The sequence below is a fragment of the Carettochelys insculpta genome, chromosome 3 (assembly GCF_033958435.1).
Source record: "Carettochelys insculpta isolate YL-2023 chromosome 3, ASM3395843v1, whole genome shotgun sequence".
In the NCBI taxonomy this organism is placed as follows: Eukaryota; Metazoa; Chordata; order Testudines; family Carettochelyidae; genus Carettochelys; species Carettochelys insculpta.
The window spans coordinates 65,387,127-65,409,827 of record NC_134139.1 but is presented as its reverse complement, the minus strand read 5'-3'; the positions used below and the strand labels follow the sequence as shown (position 1 = coordinate 65,409,827).

Sequence of the window (22,701 nt, the reverse complement as noted above, 5' to 3'; positions counted from 1 at the left end):
TAGGGAGATGGAAGGAAGCATTGGGTATAGTAGTGTCCTTGTTTCTTTTTGGTTTGGGGGACATACATACCCAATATTTTGAGGGTATTATGTGAGTCTTTCATAGTGTGTAGGAACTGGGCGGCATCTCTAGAGCTAACAAAAGACTTCTGCCCTTCAAATGGAAGATTCTCAATTCTGGCTTATATTTCTTTAGAAAATCCAAACAAGTGGAGCCAGGAGTCCCATCTTACTATCACCCCCATGGCGAGGGAATGGGCTGTAGTGTTTGTGGAGTCCAGAGGATCTCAGAAGGCCCTTCTGGCTATTACAGAACCTTCCACCAAGTTGGCTGTAAACTGAGACAGGTATTCCTTTGGCAATTGTTCAGTAAAAACATTCTTGTTCTGGAAGAAGTTGTATGTGTATTTGCCAACAGGGCTGAGTAGTTAACAATACTGAACTGAAGAGATCCAGGGGAGTAGGATTTGCTGCCTAGGAGGTCCAATCTTTTCCAGTCCTTATCATATGGGGTTGAATGAAATTGAACCTGTTTACCCCTGTGGTGGACTGTGTCTACCACCAGGGAGTTAGGAGAGGGATGTGTGAACGGAAACTCTGCTCCCTTAGGTGGGACATAGTGGCTACGTCTACACGTGAAGCCAACATCGAAATAGCTTATTTCGATGTAGCAACATCGAAATAGGCTATTTCGATGAATAACGTCTACACGTCCTCCAGGGCTGGCAACGTCGATGTTCAACTTCGACGTTGCGCAGCACCACATCGAAATAGGCACTGCAAGGGTACGTCTACACGCCAAAGTAGCACACATCGAAGTAAGGGTGCCAGGCACAGATGCAGACAGGGTCACAGGGCGGACTCAACAGCAAGCCGCTCCCTTGACACAGTTGCACTAAACAACACAAGATCCACAGAGCTGACAACTGGTTGCAGACCCTGTGCCTGCAGCATGGATCCCCAGCTGCCGCAGCAGCAGCCAGAAGCCCTGGGCTAAGGGCTGCTGCCCACGGTGACCATAGAGCCCCGCAGGGGCTGGAGAGAGAGCATCTCTCAACCCCCCAGCTGATGGCCGCCATGGAGGACCCGGCAATTTCGACATTGCGGGACGCGGATCGTCTACACGGTCCCTACTTCGACGTTGAACGTCGAAGTAGGGCGCTATTCCGATCCCCTCATGAGGTTAGCGACTTCGACGTCTCGCCGCCTAACGTCGAAGTTAACTTCGAAATAGCGCCCGACGCATGTAGCCACGACGGGCGCTATTTCGAAGTTAGTGCCGCTACTTCGAAGTAGCATGCACGTGGAGACACAGCTAGTGTTTCCTTTCTGCACACTTAGCTGTTGGTGGGGGAGTTACTGGGATTTGCCACAGTTCTTTAGCAGGATCCATTATGGTGTTATTTATTGGGAGAGCCACTTCAGCACTGTGAGAAGGATGCAATGTATTAGTCAATTTATGCTGTGGTTCAGGCGATTCAGGTAGGGACATCTCTAAGGTATCAGCCACTCGACTGAATAAATCCTGGAAGTGGGTGGGGTGGCATAATTGTTTCATCAGGGGACGAGGAGGAGATGTGGGTGTGTAGTATGCTCTCTTCCTCAGTCTGATCCCCGTGATCTTCCACGCCTTCCTCATGATCTTGTTGGGAGGAAGGAGAAGGAGAAGGTGGTTGAATTGGTGCAGTAGCTTGTTCAGGAGGAGGTCGGACTTGATGTCTAAAGTTGGGGTCCCAGGCTGGCCAAGTAGGAGGCATCATTACTGGGGTCATCTATGGATATGCAGGCGACTGTAGTGTGGGTACTGATGGAGGCAGTGCTGGGTATTTGGGAGAAGAATGTGTGGGTATTGATGGCACCAGATTGATGTCTCCCTCATCATCAGATTGTTAAGACGGTCCTGAATTTGCCGGTGTGGAAATCAGTGTTGGTGCATGGTCCATCAGAATTGTGTCAGTGCCAAAGAATGGTGTGCCTGGCACTGATGTGAGTGTGAGGTTGCCTTGGACTGTTAGAGGTGACTGCAGATACAGCTGGTACCGACGGTTTAGCTGTAGTCAGTACCGAGGCAGCCAGGGTGCACAGCACTGATGGTTGTGCTTCTGCCAGTCCTGACAGCATCTGTTGAGTTGCAACCAGTGCTGACTTGTGCTGAGATGGCTTATGAATGGACCGTGCCAACATTTTTGGGGCCAGAGCCACTTGTTTCTTTGGCCGTACTGCAGCAGGCAGGGCAGGCTTTTGCTTTGCCTTGTCTCCTCAGGCCATCTGCATACCAGATGGGCCCGGTGCCTCACAATCCGGGGCAGACTGCACTGTCAGTACCAAGGCAGATTGATGCACCGGAGAATGCTTTTTCTTTGGCAGTTCTCCATGTGGCAGTGCAGAAAGGCTATACTTCATGGGCAGCTTGGATTTAGCTGGCCCTTAATCAGAAGCTAACACAGGCAAAGGTTGCCTCAGTGGGGCCCTCACCTCAGGGTCTGACATTGAGCTGAAAGATTTTTTCCATAAGAATTCATTTTAGTTGGAGCTGTCCAGCTTTTAAAGACCTCGCTGATGATTTTTGTACAGCGAGCACACTTCTGTGGAACACGTGCCTCACCTGAACATCATATACGCTGGTCATGGCCATCTGAAGCCGATATTAAGAGATGGCATGAAAAGCCCTTTTTGAAACCTGGGGAGTCAGGCATAATTGTAGAAATGGGCACTGAGTTGAACAATAAGAGAAAGAAAAAAATTAACTGTTTTTTTTTTGGTTGATTTTAGAAGGGGGGAAAGGACTAGTAGTGAAAACGATCTGTAGAGGGAGTGAATAGGGAGCTGCTAGGGTTCCAACATAAGCCAAAGGCAGTAGAGAAGGATTTGAAGGATGGCGGGCAGCACTCGACCGTTAACGGCCACTACAGGTGCGAGTAGCATACTGCATCCGTGTTGCCGCTGGGGATGCCACTGCTAAAAATCTTCCGACTAGAAGTGCAGGCCTCTGAAACGCCTCACGTGGAGAACCCGCAGGAACACTCCTTGAAGAAGGAGCTTGTCTCCCGAAGTTGGTGCAATCAAAGTTACTATCTCATCCATCTTTGCTCTCTAGTGTTAATTCAGTCAGCAACAAACTAGTAGGGCCTGTCTCTCCCCCACATTAAGGTAAATTGAGAATAAGTCTGTAGCATCAGTGGAGTTGGATCAGTGTGAAATTGGGGAAAGTGAAAGGAAAATCGGGATTAATTGTGCTACCTGGAGTCCCTGAAAGCGGACTCTTAAATTCTAGTCCTGTTTATATGGTCATTAACACACTTGCCTGAAGCATGCAACCACATCTCCCTCTGGTGGTTGATCCCTGCAACTAACATGCCTACCATAGCAGAGCTAGAGAAGTTCTATTGATTTATAGTATCGTCGGGGTAGCCATGTTAGTCTGGATCTGTAACAGCAACGAAGGGTCCTGTGGCACCGTATAGACTAACAGGAAAGTTTTGAGCATGAGCTTTCGTGAGCACAGACTCACTTCATCAGATGCTGGTCTTGGAAATCTGCAGGGCCAGGTATAAATAAGCCAGAGCAAGGGTGGGGATAACAAGGTTAGCTGAGTCAGCAAGGGTGAGGCTTACTACCAGCAGTTGATCTGGAGGTGTGAACACCAAGGGAGGGGAAGCTGCTTTTGTATTTAGCCAGCCAGTTGCAGTCTTTGTTTAAGCCTGAGCTGAGGGCGTCGAATTTGCAGATGAATTGTAGCTCAGAAATTTCTCTTTGGAGTCTGGTCCTGAAATTTCTTTGCTGTAGGATAGCTACTTAAAAGCAGACTTAAAAGTAGCTATCCTACAGCAAAAAAATTTCAGGACCACACTCTAAAGAGAAATTGCTGAGCTACAATTCATCTGCAAATTCGACACCCTCAGCTCAGGCTTAACAAAGACTGCAACTGGCTGGCTAAATACAAAAGCAGCTTCCCCTCCCTTGGTGTTCACACCTCCAGATCAACTGCTGGTAGTAAGCTTCACCCTTGTTGACTCAGCTAACCTTGTTATCCCCACACTTGCTCTGCTTTATTTATACCTGGCCCTGCAGATTTCCAAGACCAGCATCTGATGAAGTGAGTCTGTGCTCATGAAAGCTCATGCTCAAAACTTTCCTGTTAGTCTATAAGGTGCCACAGGACCCTTCGTTGCTATTAATTTATACTGTAGGTTCTGCGCTTTTGACGATGCTTCCTGGGTTCAGTTCTTGATGTCCACAACAGTTTCTATGTGTGTATGGGGTCCTGGTTCATTACACTCACAAAATCTCGTTAAAACTGTAGGAGCTTGCCAGGCTGCATATTAGGGCCCCCGAGTGCAGTTTCTTGAAAACAGTGACAGAGATAGCTGTGTCAGTCTGTATTCTATCAAAACAAAAAAGCAGTCATGTAGCACTTTAAAGACTAACAAAATAATTTATCAGCTGATGAGCTTTCGTGGGACAGACCCATTTCTTCAGATCATGGCCGTACCAGAACAGACTCAATATGTAAAGCACAGAGGTCCAAAAATTTTTATCAAGGTTGGCAAATCAGGAGAGGAAAGGAACCGGGGTTGGGGGGTAGGGGCTGTGCGGGGGGCGGGGGGGTGGAAGTTAAGAGTTAGATAAAACTTCAAAGTATGCAAAAGAGTCCTTATAATGGGTCAAGTAATTGCTGTCCCTGTTCAAACCATGTCTTAATGTGTAGAATTTGAATATGAATGTTAGTTCTGAGCATTCTCTCTGTAGGGGGCTGTTCAAGCCCCTTTCAGTACAACACAAACTTTCAGATCTTTAACAGAATGGCCTACCCCATTAAAGTGCTGGCTGACACATTTGTGTATTTGGAGTTTTTTGATGTCTGTTCTATGTCCATTCATTCTTTGTCAAAGAGTGTTTGCAGTCTGTCCTATATAAATGGTGTGTGGGCATTGTTGGCACATGATGGCATATATGATGTTAGTTGAGGAACAGGAGAACGTGCCTGTGATTCTGTGATTACATTCAGTGATGGTATCTCCAGAATAGATATGTGGACAAAGTTGGCAACAGGGTTTGTTGCAAGGAAAAGTTCCAGGATTAGTATTATTGTGGTACAGCCTGTGCTTGCTAGTGAGAATCCTCATAAGGTTGGGAGGTTGTCTATAGGAGAGAACAGGCCTGTCACCTAGGGCCTTCTGGAGTGTGGCATCATGATTTAGATAGGTTGTAGGTCTTTAATGATGGGTTGCAGTGGTTTCAGGTGGGGGCTGTAGGTAATTACTTGACCCATTATAAGGATTCTTTTACATACTGTAAGAGTTAGATAAAACATCCACTTCCCCACCACACAACCCCCCAGCCATCCCTCTGCTTTCCTGATTTGCCAACCTGGATAACAACTTTTCCGATTTGTCAACCCTGATAATTTTTGGACCTCTGTGCTTTATATATTGCGTCTGTTCTGATAAGGTTATGATCTGAAGAAGTGGGTCTGTCCCACGAAAGCTCATCACCTAATAAATGATTTTGTTAGTCTTTTAAGTGCTACATGATTGCTTTTTTCTTGAAAACAGCGATGATATAAGGTCCAAGAGGAACATTTCACTGGATGTGCAACTTTTATGCCACAACACTAATTATTTTATTAAATACCTTTAATTGGCCAAACATAGAATACATCTACAAATTGCAAAGAGGGGAGCTGTTTATTACTAGTTAATATTACTTACTATCCTATATAGTGAGGATATTCCTAGCTAATGCTATGCAAAACTTTCCTTGTGAACACTGCATTGAAAAGTGCTAAAAATGCATGTTTACAAATCATTACCCAACAGCGCTCTCAAGCTCACCTATGCCTGCTTAGTATTTTAATGTTTGCAGTGTTGTTGATACCATATTGGTCCCAGAATATAAGAGGGGAGGAAAAAGATAATATCTTATATTGGAACAACTTCCATTAGTGAGAGAGACAAGCGTTTCAGCTACACAGAGCTCTTCTTTAGGTAACTCAAAAGCTTGCCCTTTACCAACAGAAGTTGGTCCAGTAAAAGATAGTGTTTCTCCCACTGTGATGGAATGCACCCGATATTCACATCACGCACACAGGTGTAATAATCGTGATACAACACAGACCTTGGGAGGTTTTATTTGAAAACTAATAACTCATTGGTAAATAATGTCATTATGAAATATGAGCAGCAAAATTATATAATCAAGACAAAATGTCTTGGGGCGGGCCAAGGGGTCACAGGAAACGCCCCCCCCCAGGTGGGAGGGGCCAGCCAGCAGGGGGAACAGTGTGGCCAGAAAGCCAGCTCCAGCAGCAGGGGTCTGCAACCCCCCCCACGCGCTCATTGGCAGAGGGGTGGGGAGAAGTGCAGGAAGTTGTCCCCAGCTCACGCTGTTTTGCAGCCATGCTGTGCTGCTGCGAGGGACTACAGGGGCAGTCCCACCTGTCTTTGGGTGTAGCTGAAGAGCCACGTGAGCAGGAGCCACCTTGCTGTGCTTTCTTTGCTGTTGTCAGTGAATGCAGGGTGGGGGTGGGGTGGACCTCTGAAGGGCCGGCCGGCCAGTTGTCGGGGGGCCAGCAGCAGAAATCTGGGCCTCCCTGCACTCACTGGGCATGGGGAGGGGCACAGCAAGGCAGCCCCAGCTGCTCTGGCCCTGCTGTTTCGGGGGAAGGGAACAGGCTTGTCTCAACACTACCTGGAAGCAGAGTGGCACAGTCATAGAGCAGAGAGGAAGCCGTGCTAGTCTATGTACTATCAAAACAAAAAAGCAGTCCAGCAGCAATTTAAAGACTAACAAAATAATTCATTAGGCACTAGAGGGGCTCGTTTGCATACTTGGCTTAATCTAATTCTTGACACCGCCCCCCCCCCCCCCCCCCCCCGTCTGCCCCTCTGCTCTCGGATTTGCTCACCTTGATCATTTTTTTTCTGATTTGTCCACCTTGATTCCTGTTTTTGGTTCTCTGTGCCTTAAATATTGAGTCTGTTCTGGTCTGGCTCTGGTCTGAAGAAGTGGGTCTGTCCCACGAAAGCTCATCACCTAATAAATTAATTTGTTAGTCTTTAAAGTGCTACTTGACTGCTTTTTTGTTTTGGTCATAGAGCAGTGTGAGCTGGGTTTGCCGTGAACAGCTTCTCCTCCCTTCTGCCAGTAAGTGTGGGGGTAGGGCATGGAACCAAGCTGTGGGTGCTGTCCCTCTGGCCTTGCTAGTCCCCAGGTCCACCTCAAGTGGGGGAAGAGGCTGGGATGGAGTAAGGGTGGGGCGTGGGGCAGAGAGGGGTGTGCTGGCCCTTCCCTGGTTTGGGGGAGACATTGTGGTTGGTGCCCTTACCCAGGACCTTCTGATATCAAGTCACTTCTGAGAGTAAGTAGGAACATAAGCTGAAATCATGACTGATGTGTATCTTCCAGTCAAGTCTGGAGAATGGATAAACCTGTTTCTCAAAGACAAAGGACAAGCTGAAACTTCTAGCTAGATGTCATCACGGTTGATGGGCCATCACTCATCAAGCAGTAATCCTTTGGCAAGAAAGTGGAGCAGAAACGGAGATCTGCATCTGAGTCTATGTAAACAGTAGAACTTACTGCAGAGTAACTTATATTGCTCAGTGGTGTGACTCAGCCACCCCCCTGAGTGACACAGGTTACACCAACCTAAGTGCCAGTGAGGACATCACTGCTGCTGTACGCTCCATGGTGTATCCATGTTCTTAACAAACAACAGCGTGGAATCTCCTTCCTCCCAGATTCCAACTTGTGTGGAATTGTCTCTCTGAAAGTGACTGCAGGTTGTCACTGACGCCAATACTCAGGGTTTTTACACTGCGTAATGCTTTCTGAAGAGCCAGAACCCTGGCTCTGTTTTTAGGGAAGAGTTAAACTGACAGGCAAGAAAGGGGAGTGTCAGAGGAGCTGACAGGCTCCGCAGGCCCCTGGACAAGGTGTGTGTGTGGGGTGGGGAGTTCCCAGAAGGGGTGGGGAGGAGGTTATCCAGCCCTAAAAGCTGCCTGGAGTGCACAGTACAGTGCTTGGGCAGCAACCTAAAGGACTAGAGGGCCTGGCTGTCGCCCCTACTAGGACAATAGTTGCTGGAGCCCAGATGCCTTTGAATCACCCAGACCTGGACCAACTGCCCCTTTGCTCCCTACCCCATCAACAGCCCAGGGAGTGTAATAATAACTGTATATAACTCACCCCTACTTCGCCTTATGCTAGTTCTGCTGCTGACTTGTGGCGTGATCCTAAGCAAGTCTCTTCACCACTCTGCCCCCCCACCCCTCTTTTTTCTGTACAGACTGTAACTGGGAGCAACCTCTTGCTAGGTTTGTTTAGAGTGTCTGGCACAATGGGACTGTAACCTCAAGTGAAGCCTCTGGAATTGTTGCAGTTCTACTGCAATCTGTCATGAGATCCCTCTGCAGAGCAGAGATTCCCCCAGCGTGTTGCAGAATACAGAGGGCCCTAATAATAAGTAAGACATTTTACATAAGGCAAGCCCAAAAGTATGTCCTCCCACAGCTTTTTCCCCTTCATTTTTCATCATTTCTGTATTCACATAGTTCAGAATCTTCCCTTCAGCTCAGCACAACAGGACTACGTCCACTGGCTTCTCCTTCTCAGTAACTCTCCATGAAATTCCAGGGCCAAATTCAGTGTGCATACTACATCACCGAAGTCAGGGGAGTTGAATTTACTTACACCAGGACCAGATTTGTTCTTTGGTCTTTGCACGTGTTTCAGGTAGAGAAGGAGGTTGGCCTTTGAGGCCTTGTTTATATAGGTGATTTGCATTAACTCCATCCATGAGTGACCAGCTATCAGTGCAATCCCCTCATGTGGGCAAGGAAAGCCACAGTTTGCATGAGAGGAGCTTGTTGCTTTGGCTTGTCTGCACCAGTGCAGCCGCACTGGTGAATAGCCACCAATTGCTGAGTTAGGGACCTTCCATGGTGTAGATAAGACCTAAGTTCATTTGGAATTTGCAACTCCTCAGCCTTATCAAAGCACTAGTCTAATATGGTACAAGAAGGCTACAGCCAGGCTAATGATCTGAGTCTGTGCTTTAACAGCTGGTGTTTTCAAAGTTGGCTGCTTGGCAAAAAGTTACTACATTTAACTCTATTTTCATTGTAAAAAGGGCTGTTTATTCATTACCTCTGGGCCAGTCAGAGTGTTGTGTGTTGATTTCCGTCACCGCTGTCTGACTCACAGCTGCAGAAGGTTAGAACCCAATTCAAAATGCTTATAAGGTGCTTGAAGAATAGATACTGGAAATCATATGTCTGCAATTACCTGATTTAAATCTGAAGTCAGCGAACCAATCTTTTGGGTATTGAGCACAGTAAACCATGTAGTACCCTTGAAGAAAACCATTATAGCTACAGAATAGCGTGGCCATGACAAACAGCGGCAGTGGAAAAGGTCTGCCTCTCATGATGTATGGGTAAACAAATGTCCTATGGTAAACAAAAAACAGTCAAATCAGCAGTAAACACCAGATATCAATACATATACATACGTAAACCTTGGTAAAATGCGGTTCATGTGGGCTGGCATTACCCCAACATTGTTATTTTATACTTTTTAAAACTAGGTCTTTATTTAGAAAGTTTATAACAGGTTTACAAATCTTAACCATGTTAGTGATAGTACAATTATGATTACAATAGTGAGCTTTTGTTTAGAGAAACAATATGCAGTGATAGAATTAATGGATTGCTTTTTATCTGGGCATTACCATGTTAGTAACTTTACTTGTGGCAAGTCTGAACTATTTCTGTATTGCAGAGGAACAAACTTTACCAAATACACTGAATGATGAAAATAAAACCTGACTAGCAAAAGTAATGCAAATAACCACCAATGAGGACAAGTAGCATTAGAGAATCACAGAATCACAGGGCTGGAGGGGACCTCAGGAGGTCATCTAGTCCAGCCCCCTGCTTCAAGCAGGATCAACCCCCACTAAGTCATCCCAGCCAGGACGTTGTCCAGCTGGGACTTAAAAACCTCAAGGGATGGAGAATCCACCACCTTTCTAGGCAATGCATTCCAGTGCTTCACCACCCTCCTGGTGAAGTAGTTTTTCCTAATATGTAACCTACACCTCTCCCTCTTCAACTTCTGACCATTACTCCTTGTTCTGCCATCTGACACCACTGAGAACAGTTTCTCACCCTCCTTTTTAGAGCTCCCTTCAGGAAGTTGAAGGCTGCTATTAAATCACCTCTAAGTCTTCTCTTCTGTAAACTAAACAAGCCCAAATCCCTCAGCCTATCCTCATAGGTCTTGTATACCTTTCTATAAAATGGAACTTCCCCTTGTTGTCTAAGCACAAGGCTGGGAGCTAGGAGCTCATTTAGACTCACTGTGCTCTTGAGAAAGTCAGACGACATCTGTCTTGGTTTCTGTCTTTATAAAATGGAGACCACATTGTCAGCCCTCATAGAGGTGTTGTGAAGATTCGCTGGTATTTATAATTCACAGGTGCACTGACTGAATTGCTGTGCCCCTGGGCCTAGTGGGGCGGGAGCTGGCTCCATGCTCCCGGAAGGGGCTGGACCTTGGGGTAAGGAGTGGGACTGGGGTGTCAGCCCTTCTGCACTGCCAGGCGAACACTGTGTGGGGCTCTGGTGGTGATTTAAAAGGCCTGGGGCTCTGGCTGCCACCGTAACAACAGTGGCACCGAGAGCCCTGAGCCTTTTTGAGTTGCCTATTGCAGAACCTTTCTAACCTCCCGCCACCCATTGGTGGGCTCAAAATGCACTATATGAATGCTGAGTATTGTTCATTTCTGACTCTGTTGTCCCATTCTGACACCAACGTTGATGCCTATCCTGTCCTGTCTCAAGAGGTAGCAGAAAGAAAAGTGAGAAAAATGAGTGACAGAATCTTGGGACATTCTACATATAAGATGCTTAATTTGCAAAGTCCCGGAACCAAATGGCTGAGCAGCATGCAGGGAGCAACTCTTCCTCTAATCAAAAACTCTTAAAAGGGCTTTAAATGCCATTTCTCAAAGCTTCTCTTAAAAAGTAGAGGGGTACATGTAAGAATCAGAGTGTATTTGAAGAGTTATCCTAAGTACCCAAAATTGAAGACAACCACATTTTGAAAGCCACATATATTAGACATTTTTTAAACAGTTGCCAAATTTCACATCTTTTAAATCAGCATCTGACTTTCACAAGAAGGCAAAAATCAAAACAAGACAAAAATCAAAATGAGGCCAAAACAAAGCAATGCTTGAAAGAATCCCAACCCTCTATGTGACTACATTTCCTGCCCCTACCTTGCCTCCTGGTATGCAGTCTGGGTTCTGGGACTGTGGTGGGCCTGTTGTGCACCCCTGAACTCTCTCCCTCTTGGCCCAGCTTGTCCCCAGCTTCCAGCTCATGCTTGCCAGGGGTGGATTTAAAAAAAAAAAAAGCCTTGAAAAGCCAAAACAAGTGCAAGTACAAAGTACAAAGATCCTGAGATACTATCACAATCTGACACATTTCTGAATATACTTGTGTATCTTCTAAATATACTTCATGCAGATTTCAGTTTAATACACTCTTCAGCTTGCAGCAGACTTTGTAAAGAGCGTGTTATGACACACACATTTTGCAAAATATGCAAGGCTTAGATTAAATTAGCCATAAATGGTGGAAGGAGAAGGACACTAAATGGCTGGCAGGGAACACCACTGAGATGGACCTATTCTGAAAGAATATGGAGAGGAAAACAAACTAACAGATGCAAGGGATCCAGTCTGGGGAACAGAAGGAGGAAGCTATACATTGAGGTGGGAGGCAGCTGGGAATAGTTTGCAAGCTCTTCTGACGTCTGACTTGGCTTGCAAGATTTTCAGGAACTATGTTACAGAGCAATGCTTAAATCTTAAAAGCTAGAATGAGTCTGTAATATATGGGAGGTTTCCCCAAACACAGCTGAGAGAACCAAACCTGGGCAAATTGTTTAAAACCTGTCCACACACATCCCAGACTGGAGTTTCCTGCACTATAAGACAAACCAAAACCAGTCAAAATGAAAAAAAAAAAAAAAAGGCAGTCCAGTAGCACTTTAAAAACTAACAAAATAATTTTAGGTGATAAGCTTTCATGGGACAAACCCACTTCTTCAGATCATAGCCATATCAGCACCTTGCCACCATCCTGGCCAGCAAGAGGTTACACAAGCAAATCCCTCAGGCTCACCAGCTACCCTGATGCCCTAATCAGTATCCCTCCTTACACTGATCAGACGTTACGAAAACCAGTCTCATCAACTCCATGCAGGTATTTCCAGTCCCCAAAAGCAGAGCCAGCCTTAGGGGCGGGCGAGGTGGACTGTTGCCTGGAGCCACCAATTTCAAGGAGCTGTTGAAATGGACCAGCCCATGCTGCAGATGTGTGGGGAGGAACAGGGCTGCAGCTGAGCTTCCTGGTGGCCAGGGTGCCCTGCGGGCAGCCAGGAGTACAGCAGGACCCAGCAGGAGAGTACAGCAGCCAGGAGGGCACAACACAACCCCCCCCACACACACTTTGACAGCCCCCATTTTCCTGGGGCCTCCAATTAGTTATGACTGGCCCTGCTCAAAAGGACCAGCCACATTTCCAGGTCAATATATATTTAGAACTTCTCCCAAACAGCACACTGTGCCTACCCTTTAGAACTGAAAATCTAAAGGTTTATTAATAAAAAGAAAGAAAGAATAGGGTGAGTGAAATTGTTAAAGCAATCATTTATATACAGCAATCACAAAGCTCCTGATGCAGGCTACAGAAGATGGAATGGGCTCTGGAACATATCCTTTGTTAGGATGGGTCAGCAATTCATTCAGGCTCAGCTCATAGCAGAGATGTTCTTGAAAACTGCAGATAAGAAGCTGATTCTCAGTGTCCCTTATATGGCCTTGCCCATGTGGAGGGAAATCATTGCCTGGGATCATGTTCACAATGGAGAACCACATGATCAGGTCACCTGACAATGTCCTTTCTTGGGGCATCCTGCCACTGGCAGACATCCAGACAGCATATCCACAGCTAAATTCCTGAGATGTGGATGGGAGTCTGAGGGGCCCTTTCTTTGTTAGGTGCAGTTTCACCTGGCTAGGAAGTTGCCACGTCTTCTATTGTGATTTCACAGAACTTAACATTTCTAATACAAGTATGGAGCCAACCTTAAAACTTCACATACAAAAATTATACAAACATATAAGCAGCATAAACAGGTTCAGTGAGTTACCAGCTTTCATTAGGCACCTCACTTGGTCCACTTGGCCCAAGATTTGGTACAAACTCAAGACAGTGGTTACAGTAATGGGTCTCATGTTCATTTTGAAATCCAATAACGTCACAGTGACTTCTGGGATAATGCCACCTAGACCTGAGCAACAAGCAGTGTGAAGGAACAATGCCCTCCAGGGAGAATCAGGAGACATCCAATGGAGGCACAGTGCTTCTCAAGGCTTCACCATTTGCACTTGTATGCTCACTAGAGTTTGTGCGCACCTTGAAAACTTAACCCTACGTACTTCTCCAAGGTTGCATGAAGAGTCTTACAGAGCCACAACAGTACCCAGGGCTCATCTCTATCAGTCCAATGATTTATCTGTAAGAATATCCTTTCTACCCATCTCCCCCTTTCTGGGCAGCACACTGCTCGGGAAACAAAAACTACTTAATAGTTCTGTTAGTTTTTGACAAAGAATAGTACAGCAAATCTCCCAATAATATAAAACTTTCCTTCCATAATCTGTGTTCAAATCAGAGTGCAGGTACAGCCCAGATACACTGAAAAATTAGTACCTCAGTCAGGTAACAATCTCTAAATTGAAATCATTTGAACACAGTAAACAGCCAATTCTTACAATTTTATTATAAATCTCATTGTATTTGATGTTCTTCTTGAAACCCCTGTTCCTCACGTAAGTCCATGGCTCCAGAATGCCATCTTTCATTTATTTATTTAGTGCTGCTATTACTAGAAGCCCCAGTCATAAAGTAGCATCCCATTGTGCTTGGCACTGTATAAAGGAATTAAAAAGTAAACAGACCTATTTACTTCTAGTCCTTATGGTCATTGAAAGCATGCATCAAGCAAATGCTAAAAGCTCAGAAAACAGAAGGTAGATAAAAGAAGCCAATAAAAAAAAGGTTTGTCAGGATGGTTAAGCTTTGGAATAAATTGCCTAGGGAGGTTGTGGACTCTCCATGACCCGAGATGCGTAACAGCAGATTAGATGGACATCAGTCAGGGATGATCTATATTGGGTCAGCAACCTTTCTGAGGTGGTGTGCCAAAATTTGACCTTTTGTCCTCTATGTACGGTCCAAGCACCAGTGATATTTTTAAAGCTGCTAATAGTCCTACTTACAACAGCTTCATTAATAAATAAATTTAGATGCAGAGCTTTACTGTTTAGCTGCAGCTGGTGGTGGGGAGAGCTCTGGCATGTGCTGGGGACAAGTGAGCTGAGGGGAAGGTATTGGGCAGCCCTGGGGAAGCGAGACCTCCAAACACCTCGCTGGAATTAACCACTTGCCAGAAGTCTAGTGGCAATGACTGGTGAGGTAGCAAGAGAAGGCAGGAAAGGAAGTCAAGAGGGCTTGGCCCCCATCCCAGACAGTAGGAAGAGGCAGATGGACTAAAAAAATCCCTGCCCTGGGTCAGATGGCAATGGGGCAAGGGACAGGTGGGTCAGAGGGGCTCAGTGCCTATGCCAGGAGGAGGAATGGCAGGGGAGCCAGTCTCCTTTCTCAAGTGAAGGAAGGGCAGATGGTAGAAAGAGGGGTTCTCCTCCTCACCAGGCAGCTCACATTCTGGTCTTTGCCCAGTGGGTCCAGATGCAGGGTGTGTTGGAAGGTGCTGCCCCTCCAGCTGTTCTAGCAACTTGCACCAGGTTCAACGACACAATGGCCCTCTGTGCACCTTGAAGGCCTCAGTATCAGGAAGCCTCAGGCTGGCAAGCAGAAGCACCACCACCAGCACCCTGCCCTGTAAAGACACAGGGAGACACAGCATGTCCTCTGGGGCGGCTGACTGTTAGGGCAGTGCTACCCTCTGGCCCCTGCAAGCCTCACCTGAGGGCTGCAGCATGGTAGCCACGGGGGACTGGACCCTACCTGGTACTCAGCACCGTGTCTTTGGCCAGAGTGCAGCACCATACCAGGGGCCCAGCAGCTGAGACTCCAGCCCTGGCCCACACTTTGGGGGCCAGGCCCTCTTCTCTGCTGCATGGAGGGAGCAGGGTGGAGCTGAGCTCCTGCCAGCAGGCCACTCAAAATTGGTCTGTGTGTCAGGAGCTGATGACCTTTGATCTAGGTGGTACTTGATCCTGCCGTGAGTGCAGGTTACTGGACTCAATGACCTAGTGTCCTATGAGTCTATGATTGCTCCCACTGTGACAGCTAATCAGAGTTCTGGAGAAATCACAGGTGGGAGGAGCTGGGAGGTTAGGGGACAATTATATTGCCCAGGGGGAGATATTTATTGGACATCATTGGAGCTGTTGAAAAGCTGGTTAGATGAACATCTGTCAGGGATGATCTAGACTGTGCTTGGTCCTGCCATGAGCACAGGGGACAGGAGCAGCTAACAGGGAGTTCTGTGTGGGAGTATAGAGGGGGAGTTTGAAGGGGGCTAGATACACATGGAGTTCTTTAAAACGTCTTCTAACTAAAATAAAAATCAAAACTATCCAATTTAAACAAAAACCCTATCAAGAATCTAATTATCCAGCAGCACAGTGGCTATTATCCTGTTTATTGCACCCAACATAGCATGTACGATAGCCTGCCCTATGGATGGCTGGCATGTGTGCATTTGATGAAAGGAGTACCCGGCCCTCAGAGACCACATATGGGCTTTGGAGGAGCGCAGGGTGGCTGAATTGGAGGAGCTAAGGGAGGTAGAGAAGTACATAGATGAGGCTTTCCCGGACGCTGTAGAACTGTCCCGCTTCTATTCAGACAGCACCTGTGGTGTTGAGGGTGAAAGACACAGGGCAAAAGAACATTCAGCTGGAGCAGAGGGAAACTATCCCATAGTACCCTAGAACCCATCCCACAGTTCACTCAAATGTGAACTTGTGGAAGGTAACAAACCATAGTTAATGCGATCCTTTAAATCAGCTTCCACACCTGATGACCGGGAGCTAGCTAATGTGATGCAAATCCTCATAAAGGGCTCTCCTGGATTTTTGGAACTCTGATACAGCTGACTGAACATTCTGCAGCAGCTTCTTTTAGCTTTTTAAAAATCGGATGTTTTTATTAATTATACCTGAAAATGGATAACACCAGAAATACAGTATCCTAAAAGGAGATATGAGACGCTCTTTGGTACAGGGTGATAAGCACACTAGGTCAGTGGCTCCCAACCTTTTCAGTAACGCGGCACGTTTCAACAAGACAATCAGTTCTACAGTACACTCACAATTTTCAGCTGAATCAGTTGCTCTTAAATGTCACATTTATTTACTTTTACTCTGGTTATGGTCTTATTAGAGAGGTCTGCAACCTAGCAGTGCACACAACCAGCTAAACAAGGATCAAATGCATTAATATTTCAATCCACCACAGAACGCACCATCTTACATAGCGAGGACAGACACATTTTCAAAATCTGCTCAACCCCAGGCTAGGAACGTCGAGTAAACCAGTAACCACTGCCAACAGACTCCCCTCCCTGCCAGCCCACTGGAGCCAGGGCATGGCGTTTAAACCACATCCTAGCTCCAACACACTCCCACCATCTCTCCCTCACCTTTGCCACAGCAGGGACAGGCTCATCGCCCTCTCATTTGGGCCAGGAAACAGAATTTCAGCTTCCTGCCGACATGAACAGGGTCCTGTGGGGTTGGTATTTCCCCTCATGGTGGCTCTGCAAAGAACCCCAGCAAGGGGAAATTGATGCCATTTCCCAGCAAACTGAGACAGTTCGTATGGTGCACCTGTGTACCACAGCACGCTGGTTGAAAACCACTGCCACAGTGAGATGGCTCACTAAAATCAACCATCAAAGACAAAGTTAGCAATGCTGCCATTAATAATTGTCCTCTTCAGATTAGTTTTTAAAATATATTTGCTAAAGGAGGTAACGAAGGTAGTCTCAGATTGCTTTCTAAGAGCTGTGACAAACCCGTTGACTGTCCATTAGGGGCCCTGCGCTTCCAGGCGGCTCCTTGTGTGCCTCAGAGAGGCCCTTTCATTGCCCTGGAGCTTCCTTTACCAAGCCATTTTCATCACAGGCCAGTCTCGAGTGAGGTCGGAGTATGAGCCTCTCCACCAGACTCAGGCTGCCCTGGTTCGGCTCAAGGTCGGTACCTCTCCAGGGGAAGGGTGGGGAGATTCCAGTCCCACCCACTGCCCCGGACTCTAGGAAGGAAGGGAGCTAGTGGGGCTTTTGCCCCTGCCCCACAGCAGTGATCTTTCCCTGGGCCTCTGCACCCACCACTTCCCTCTGGTACCTGGTGGCTGGCGTCCCTTGGCCTCACTCGGCCTCTCCTGCTCCATCTTTCTCTCAGCCCTTCAGCCTCCTTCTCTCTGGGCACTGCGCTCCTCCTGCTGCCAAGGGAAAACCTTTTATAGGGAGCCTGGAGGCCTTAACTGGTAGCAGGTGCTTGATTGCAAGCAGTGGCTGGCTGACTCCTAACGAGCCCCAGCTGACTATGCAGCCTGCAGGTCTGCATCCTCTGGGAACTTCGGAGGGGAAGGAAAAAGGCATTCCTCCAGCACCCAAAACTTTGGGCCTCCATCAGACATTTGCCAGCTGCTGCATCTGGTCTGCCACAGAGCTTATATTTACCTTCCTTTGCCCCCCAGAGGTGGATGTATAAATAACTTAACACCAAAAATGTTAATATTAAGGCTGTAAAGTCAAGCACAAAAGTTAGAAAATGCCAGAGTGATGGGTGTCCCTTCCTCTCCAGCTTGTTCTGCAGCTTTCCTCCACCTCCCTTCATTCTGATCAGTTTGTTTGTGTTCTCCTCCACGGGAGATGAGCACTAGCACCAAGGACAGGGAACACAAGTCACAGCTTTCAGTTCCAGTACCTGGGGCCAAAAGTGACCTCAGGCAGCCAAGAGCAACAACTGCAAATAAAGTGCTGCTCAGTCTCTACAACTGTAGGCTGGAGCATCCTCAGTTGCTATGTGAAGGTGGCATACACACTGTTCAGTCACAGACAGGAACTCTGAAGAGATGGAACATGTTCAGTTGTGCAGAATCTTCAGCAAATTTAGGTCAAATCTAACCGAGGCTTATGAGTTGGCCCGATTTGGACAGCTTTTTACAGGAATAATCAAAGGCACATCTTTGACACAAAGTAGTCCATCTGCAAAGTTTAAAGTTTTAAGCTCCAATACATGGGAGGTGAGAACATATCAACCAAACTGTTTCAAGACCTTTTTTTAGTGTTGACTAAACGAAGTATTTTTTCATAACCTTGCTCTCAGAAGTGGTGGAACCATTTTAGCTGAATGTTAATCAGTGGACTCAGAAGCCCCAAAGAGTTCAGACAAAAATCGCTATTGTGACTTCACTTGGCCCTCTTGGAAATTTGGAATTAAAATAGGAATCAGGGTGGCGATATTCCAGTCACACAGAAAGAGTTCTGTGGATTCCACTAAACTATTACTACTATATGAGTTTCACAGCAACACTGCTTGTCCAAATAATTATTCTTGCACCAAAAAAATTAAAACTCTGCCAAGTTTTGCATATTTTGTCAAGCGTCAATTGTTTTGTTATTTAAACTACAATACTAAAAGGAAGGAAAAATGATGACTTTTGTCTTCTGAGAAACACTGTGATTATGGCAAGCATCTTTGAAAATACTCGAGGGGCTGTGGAGAAGTCAAAAGGAAGGACCCTTTACTAGAAATGTTCCTGACCCATGACAAATCTGAGGAATCGTCGGGGGGGTAGGTGTACAGTCACATGGAAATAAGCATCCGGGAGGTCAAGGGCTAAGAACCAGTCCCCCTTCTCCAATGCCGGTATGATGGTTGCCCTGGTTACCATTCTGACCTTTGTATTGTGAATAAACCTGCTCAGTTTCCTGAGATCAAAGATCCATCTCCATTCCCCTGTCTTTCTGGCTGTGAGGAAATAATCTGAGGAGCATGTAGGATCTCATCTGCGTTAGTTAGAAAAGGTTGTTTTCTGTCAAAGGGGAGATCCTCTCCCTTCGTTTGGCACTCCCTTGGGATCCCAGATGATTGAAGCCATGCAGCCCTGTGCATCTCTATGGCTGTGGCTCAGCTGCAGTGTCTGCAATGTCCATAGCTGCCTGGAGAGCTGCTTTGGCAATTGATAATAGACTGGAGGAGTGGTCATTTGTTACTGGGCAGAGCCTGCATGAGCTCCTGTAATTTGGCATAACTGGCATGGTCGTAACTGACAGGGAGGGCTGCATAGTTTGATACGTGACACTGGAGCATAGCAGAGGAGTACGCTCTATGACCAAAGTTGTCCAGCTGTTCGTACTCCTTATCACTGAGGGTAGATTTAAACTGTGGATTCTTAGCCCTGTGATTTACCAAAGTCAACACCAGTGAATTGGGCTGTGGATGTGCAAAGGGAAAGTCCATATCTTTTGCAGGGATGAAATATTTTCTGTCTGCTCTGCAATTCGTGGGCAGGACAGAGGCTGGGTTCTGCCAGAGAGCACCTGATGGTTTGAGGATAGCCTCATTAATGGGTGGTACTATCTCAGAGGATGGTGTAGGTTGTAGTAATCTATACTGTTTGTCCTGAACCTCCCGTCGTGCCATGTCTTGTGATTGAGCTACCCGTTTAAATAGCTTCTGAAATTGTTTCAGATCTTCCACCGGTGGAGAATGTGAGACCTGGAATAGTGCCTCATCTTATGCAGGCCGAGGTTCATGTTAGGAGCACTCTGAATCTGAGTGAGGTAGGTCCCCACCCTGATTGGAACCCACTTCAGAGATCGCTGAGGGCGGGCGAGCTGATGAGGAGTGCGCTGAGATGGTGGGTGAGTGAGTGCCTGGAAGCATGCTGTTGTTGACGTGTAGAGTGCCTGGAGTGGTAAGTATGAGAGGAATGCAGTCTGTAGCCCTGCCACGCATCCCAGGGGCCCCAGTATGGTGGGAAGTATTGGGGGGGATACAACCATGGGTGGCTGGCCCACATGGGATACTGGGTGAAGGAAGGATCCCTGTATGAGTGCCACGAAGCCTGTGGTGGAGGAGATGAGCAGCACGATGACAGCCTGCTTCTGTACGCACTGCCATAATCAGATCTTGGGGATAACGGTGTGGGTGAGTGCGGGGCACTCTGTGGCACACTAGTGAGCCCAAGCTTTAGACCATGGTGAGCAAGTCGGTGCCGCTGTATCAGGCTTTGCAGATTTTTGTAGGTGCTTCATTTTGCACTGAGCTTTCTTGTGATGCTGGGCCTGTTGGCATAGAAGGAGGGCATGTTGGAACTTGTGGTTTGTCCAAAGCCGATGTCTCAGTAATACTATCCGATATGGCCAAACTGGTGCCTACCTCAGTCATCTTGTTTGGGGTGGGCCTGCGTTTCTCCACAGTGACAAACACATATGGCTCTGGGTAACGCTGATGACGAGTGTGCCGGAGAAGCCTTATTGGCCTGAGAGCCCTTGAGGGGTAATGGAGTTGCCCTGTCAGAGGGTTTTTGGAACAAGCATATCTCATCTGGTTTGTCCCTTGGTGAAAGAAGAGTCTTTTCCCAGAGAGTCAATTTTTGCCACATTTCATGGGCTTTCCTGGCCCTTGCCAGCATGCTGAGGCAATGAGGGCACTTGCTGGTGACGTATGCGTCCCCTAAGCACTTAGCGCATGAGGTATGCCCATCCAACATGGGCATCAAAGCTCTACATATATATCACATTTTTTAAAGCTGTGAGAGTTGGGCATGATGGCAGGAAAAAAGCCCCCGTGGCAGCTGTCGCTTTTTTTTTTCTCCCCCACAGTAGTAGTAATATTATAGTCATAGTACCAAAGTTCTGAGGTAAAAGTCTAAGGCAAAATGTAAATTTGTATGTTGCCTGTCAGAAACATGGAGCTGCTCCGAGATCCGTGTCAGCCTGGAGATGGTAGAAAAGGAACTGAAGGGGGGCTTGTGCCACACATGCACTCCATAGAACATCTGAGGGCCAGATGCTCTTCTGATCAGCAGTGCAAGGGGGCCAGAAGACCTAAAGTGGGGCACCGACAGTGATCACTTGAAGAAGGACATTGTCCAGGAGGGCTATCCGACAACAGCAAACCATGAATAGGAAATCAGAAGTGGAACCAGCAGAGGAGGAGCACGAAGCAGGAGCCCATGCCAAAGGAAAGGCAAAGAGTGTGAAAGGAGGTGAGAGTAGAAACAGAAATACAGCTGTGGGCATGCTATTGAGCAGCCAGAAACCCGGGCCTGTTGCAGGAAGCCAGATTCATTAGCTTAGGAGTTAACTGAGGGCAATGAGCAAGGTCTGGGTTCAGCTGTCAGCCCCTGATATCAGGGGAAAAAAATAAAATTGTAAGTCATTTACCTTCTTATATTTTTAATTGCCTGCTTCTTTATGAAAATCAATAAACAATTAATAAAAAAGAGCAGTTACCAAGATCAATACAGGAGACATTAGATGACCTTCTGTAGAGGAGCTCAGACACAGACCAGATGATCTAACGGAACCAGAAAATGGCCCAAAAATGTCTATATCTGTTAAACCCTTTTTCCTGGCCCCTGTGCACTCATGTCTTTATCAGAGTTTCCCCGCCCCTATGGATCATATGGATGTTTGGAGCCTTCAGTGGTGGTGCCAAGATTACAAACCATAAATACCTCTGTAGGGAAAGGCAGATAGCACATTTATGCAGCATGAATTTCGGCATAGAACTAAAGAAAATTCCATCTGTGCAAAATAGGACCTTTTAATACAAGTCCATAGGAATGCCCATATAGAGGTGTAACCAGTGATCAACACTGACAACAGCAACTACTGCTCAATTAATTAAAATATGTTTATTATCACATATAACATCTTTTTACTGATTTTACAAGTTCAGAGTCAAAGGGAACAAGGGCAAGAGATGAACTAAATACATGGTGGTTCTGGTGGAGGTACCCCAAGAGATGCTAATGGAGCTGATCTTGGTGCCAAGGGTACTGACAACACCAAGATGAATGAGGGTGCCTGAAAATGGGGTCTAATGAAGTGTCCAGGGGATACCACACTGACCCGACAGCTACCTGCTAGGGGATAAATTTTCCAGCAACCGAGACATACATGTGCATGCACCTAACTTGGAATGCACATGAACAATCATTTCAAGAAGAATTTGAATGTCTGCTATTTCCATTAGGGATATTTGTGCAAGATAGCAAGTATGTTGAAAGAAAACAAGATGTATTTTGTAGACCCATCTCAAAGGCATGGCCTGCATACTGTCACACACCTTTCACTGACTGTTTAGACAAAAATGAAATGCCCCTTCCTGAGAAAAATCCTTCATCTGCTCCAGGCATGTCAAATTCAAAGCCTACTGAGGCTTTCTGGTAGCAAAAAAAATGTACTTCTATCAGAAAATTGCAATTATTTTTATTATAGATTATGTTTTAAGTATATTTTATAATATTTTCAGGTCTTGTTTGAATATAATACAATACTTTTAATTGAGAATTTAATACTTAATATCAGCTATACTGTTTATTAATTTTATTAATATTTCACAAAATTTGAGAA

At 46.4% G+C, this 22,701-nt stretch overlaps 1 protein-coding gene and 1 long non-coding RNA gene across 2 annotated transcripts in view; one reads left to right on the top strand and one right to left on the bottom strand.

Annotated features, from left to right (window-relative positions):
* The window catches only part of SRD5A2 (steroid 5 alpha-reductase 2), a 47,271-nt gene that overhangs the window by 11,796 nt on the left and 12,774 nt on the right, over positions 1–22,701 (bottom strand). Inside the window, exon 2 of the mRNA XM_074988629.1 lies at positions 9,289–9,452. Coding sequence (XP_074844730.1) covers positions 9,289–9,452 — 164 coding nt within the window. The remainder of the gene's footprint in view (positions 1–9,288; positions 9,453–22,701) is intronic.
* Positions 19,118–21,112, top strand: LOC142010318 (uncharacterized). Its single transcript, XR_012644766.1, has 3 exons — positions 19,118–19,140; positions 19,808–19,899; positions 21,026–21,112. It is a non-coding gene; the product is annotated as an uncharacterized LOC142010318 (long non-coding RNA).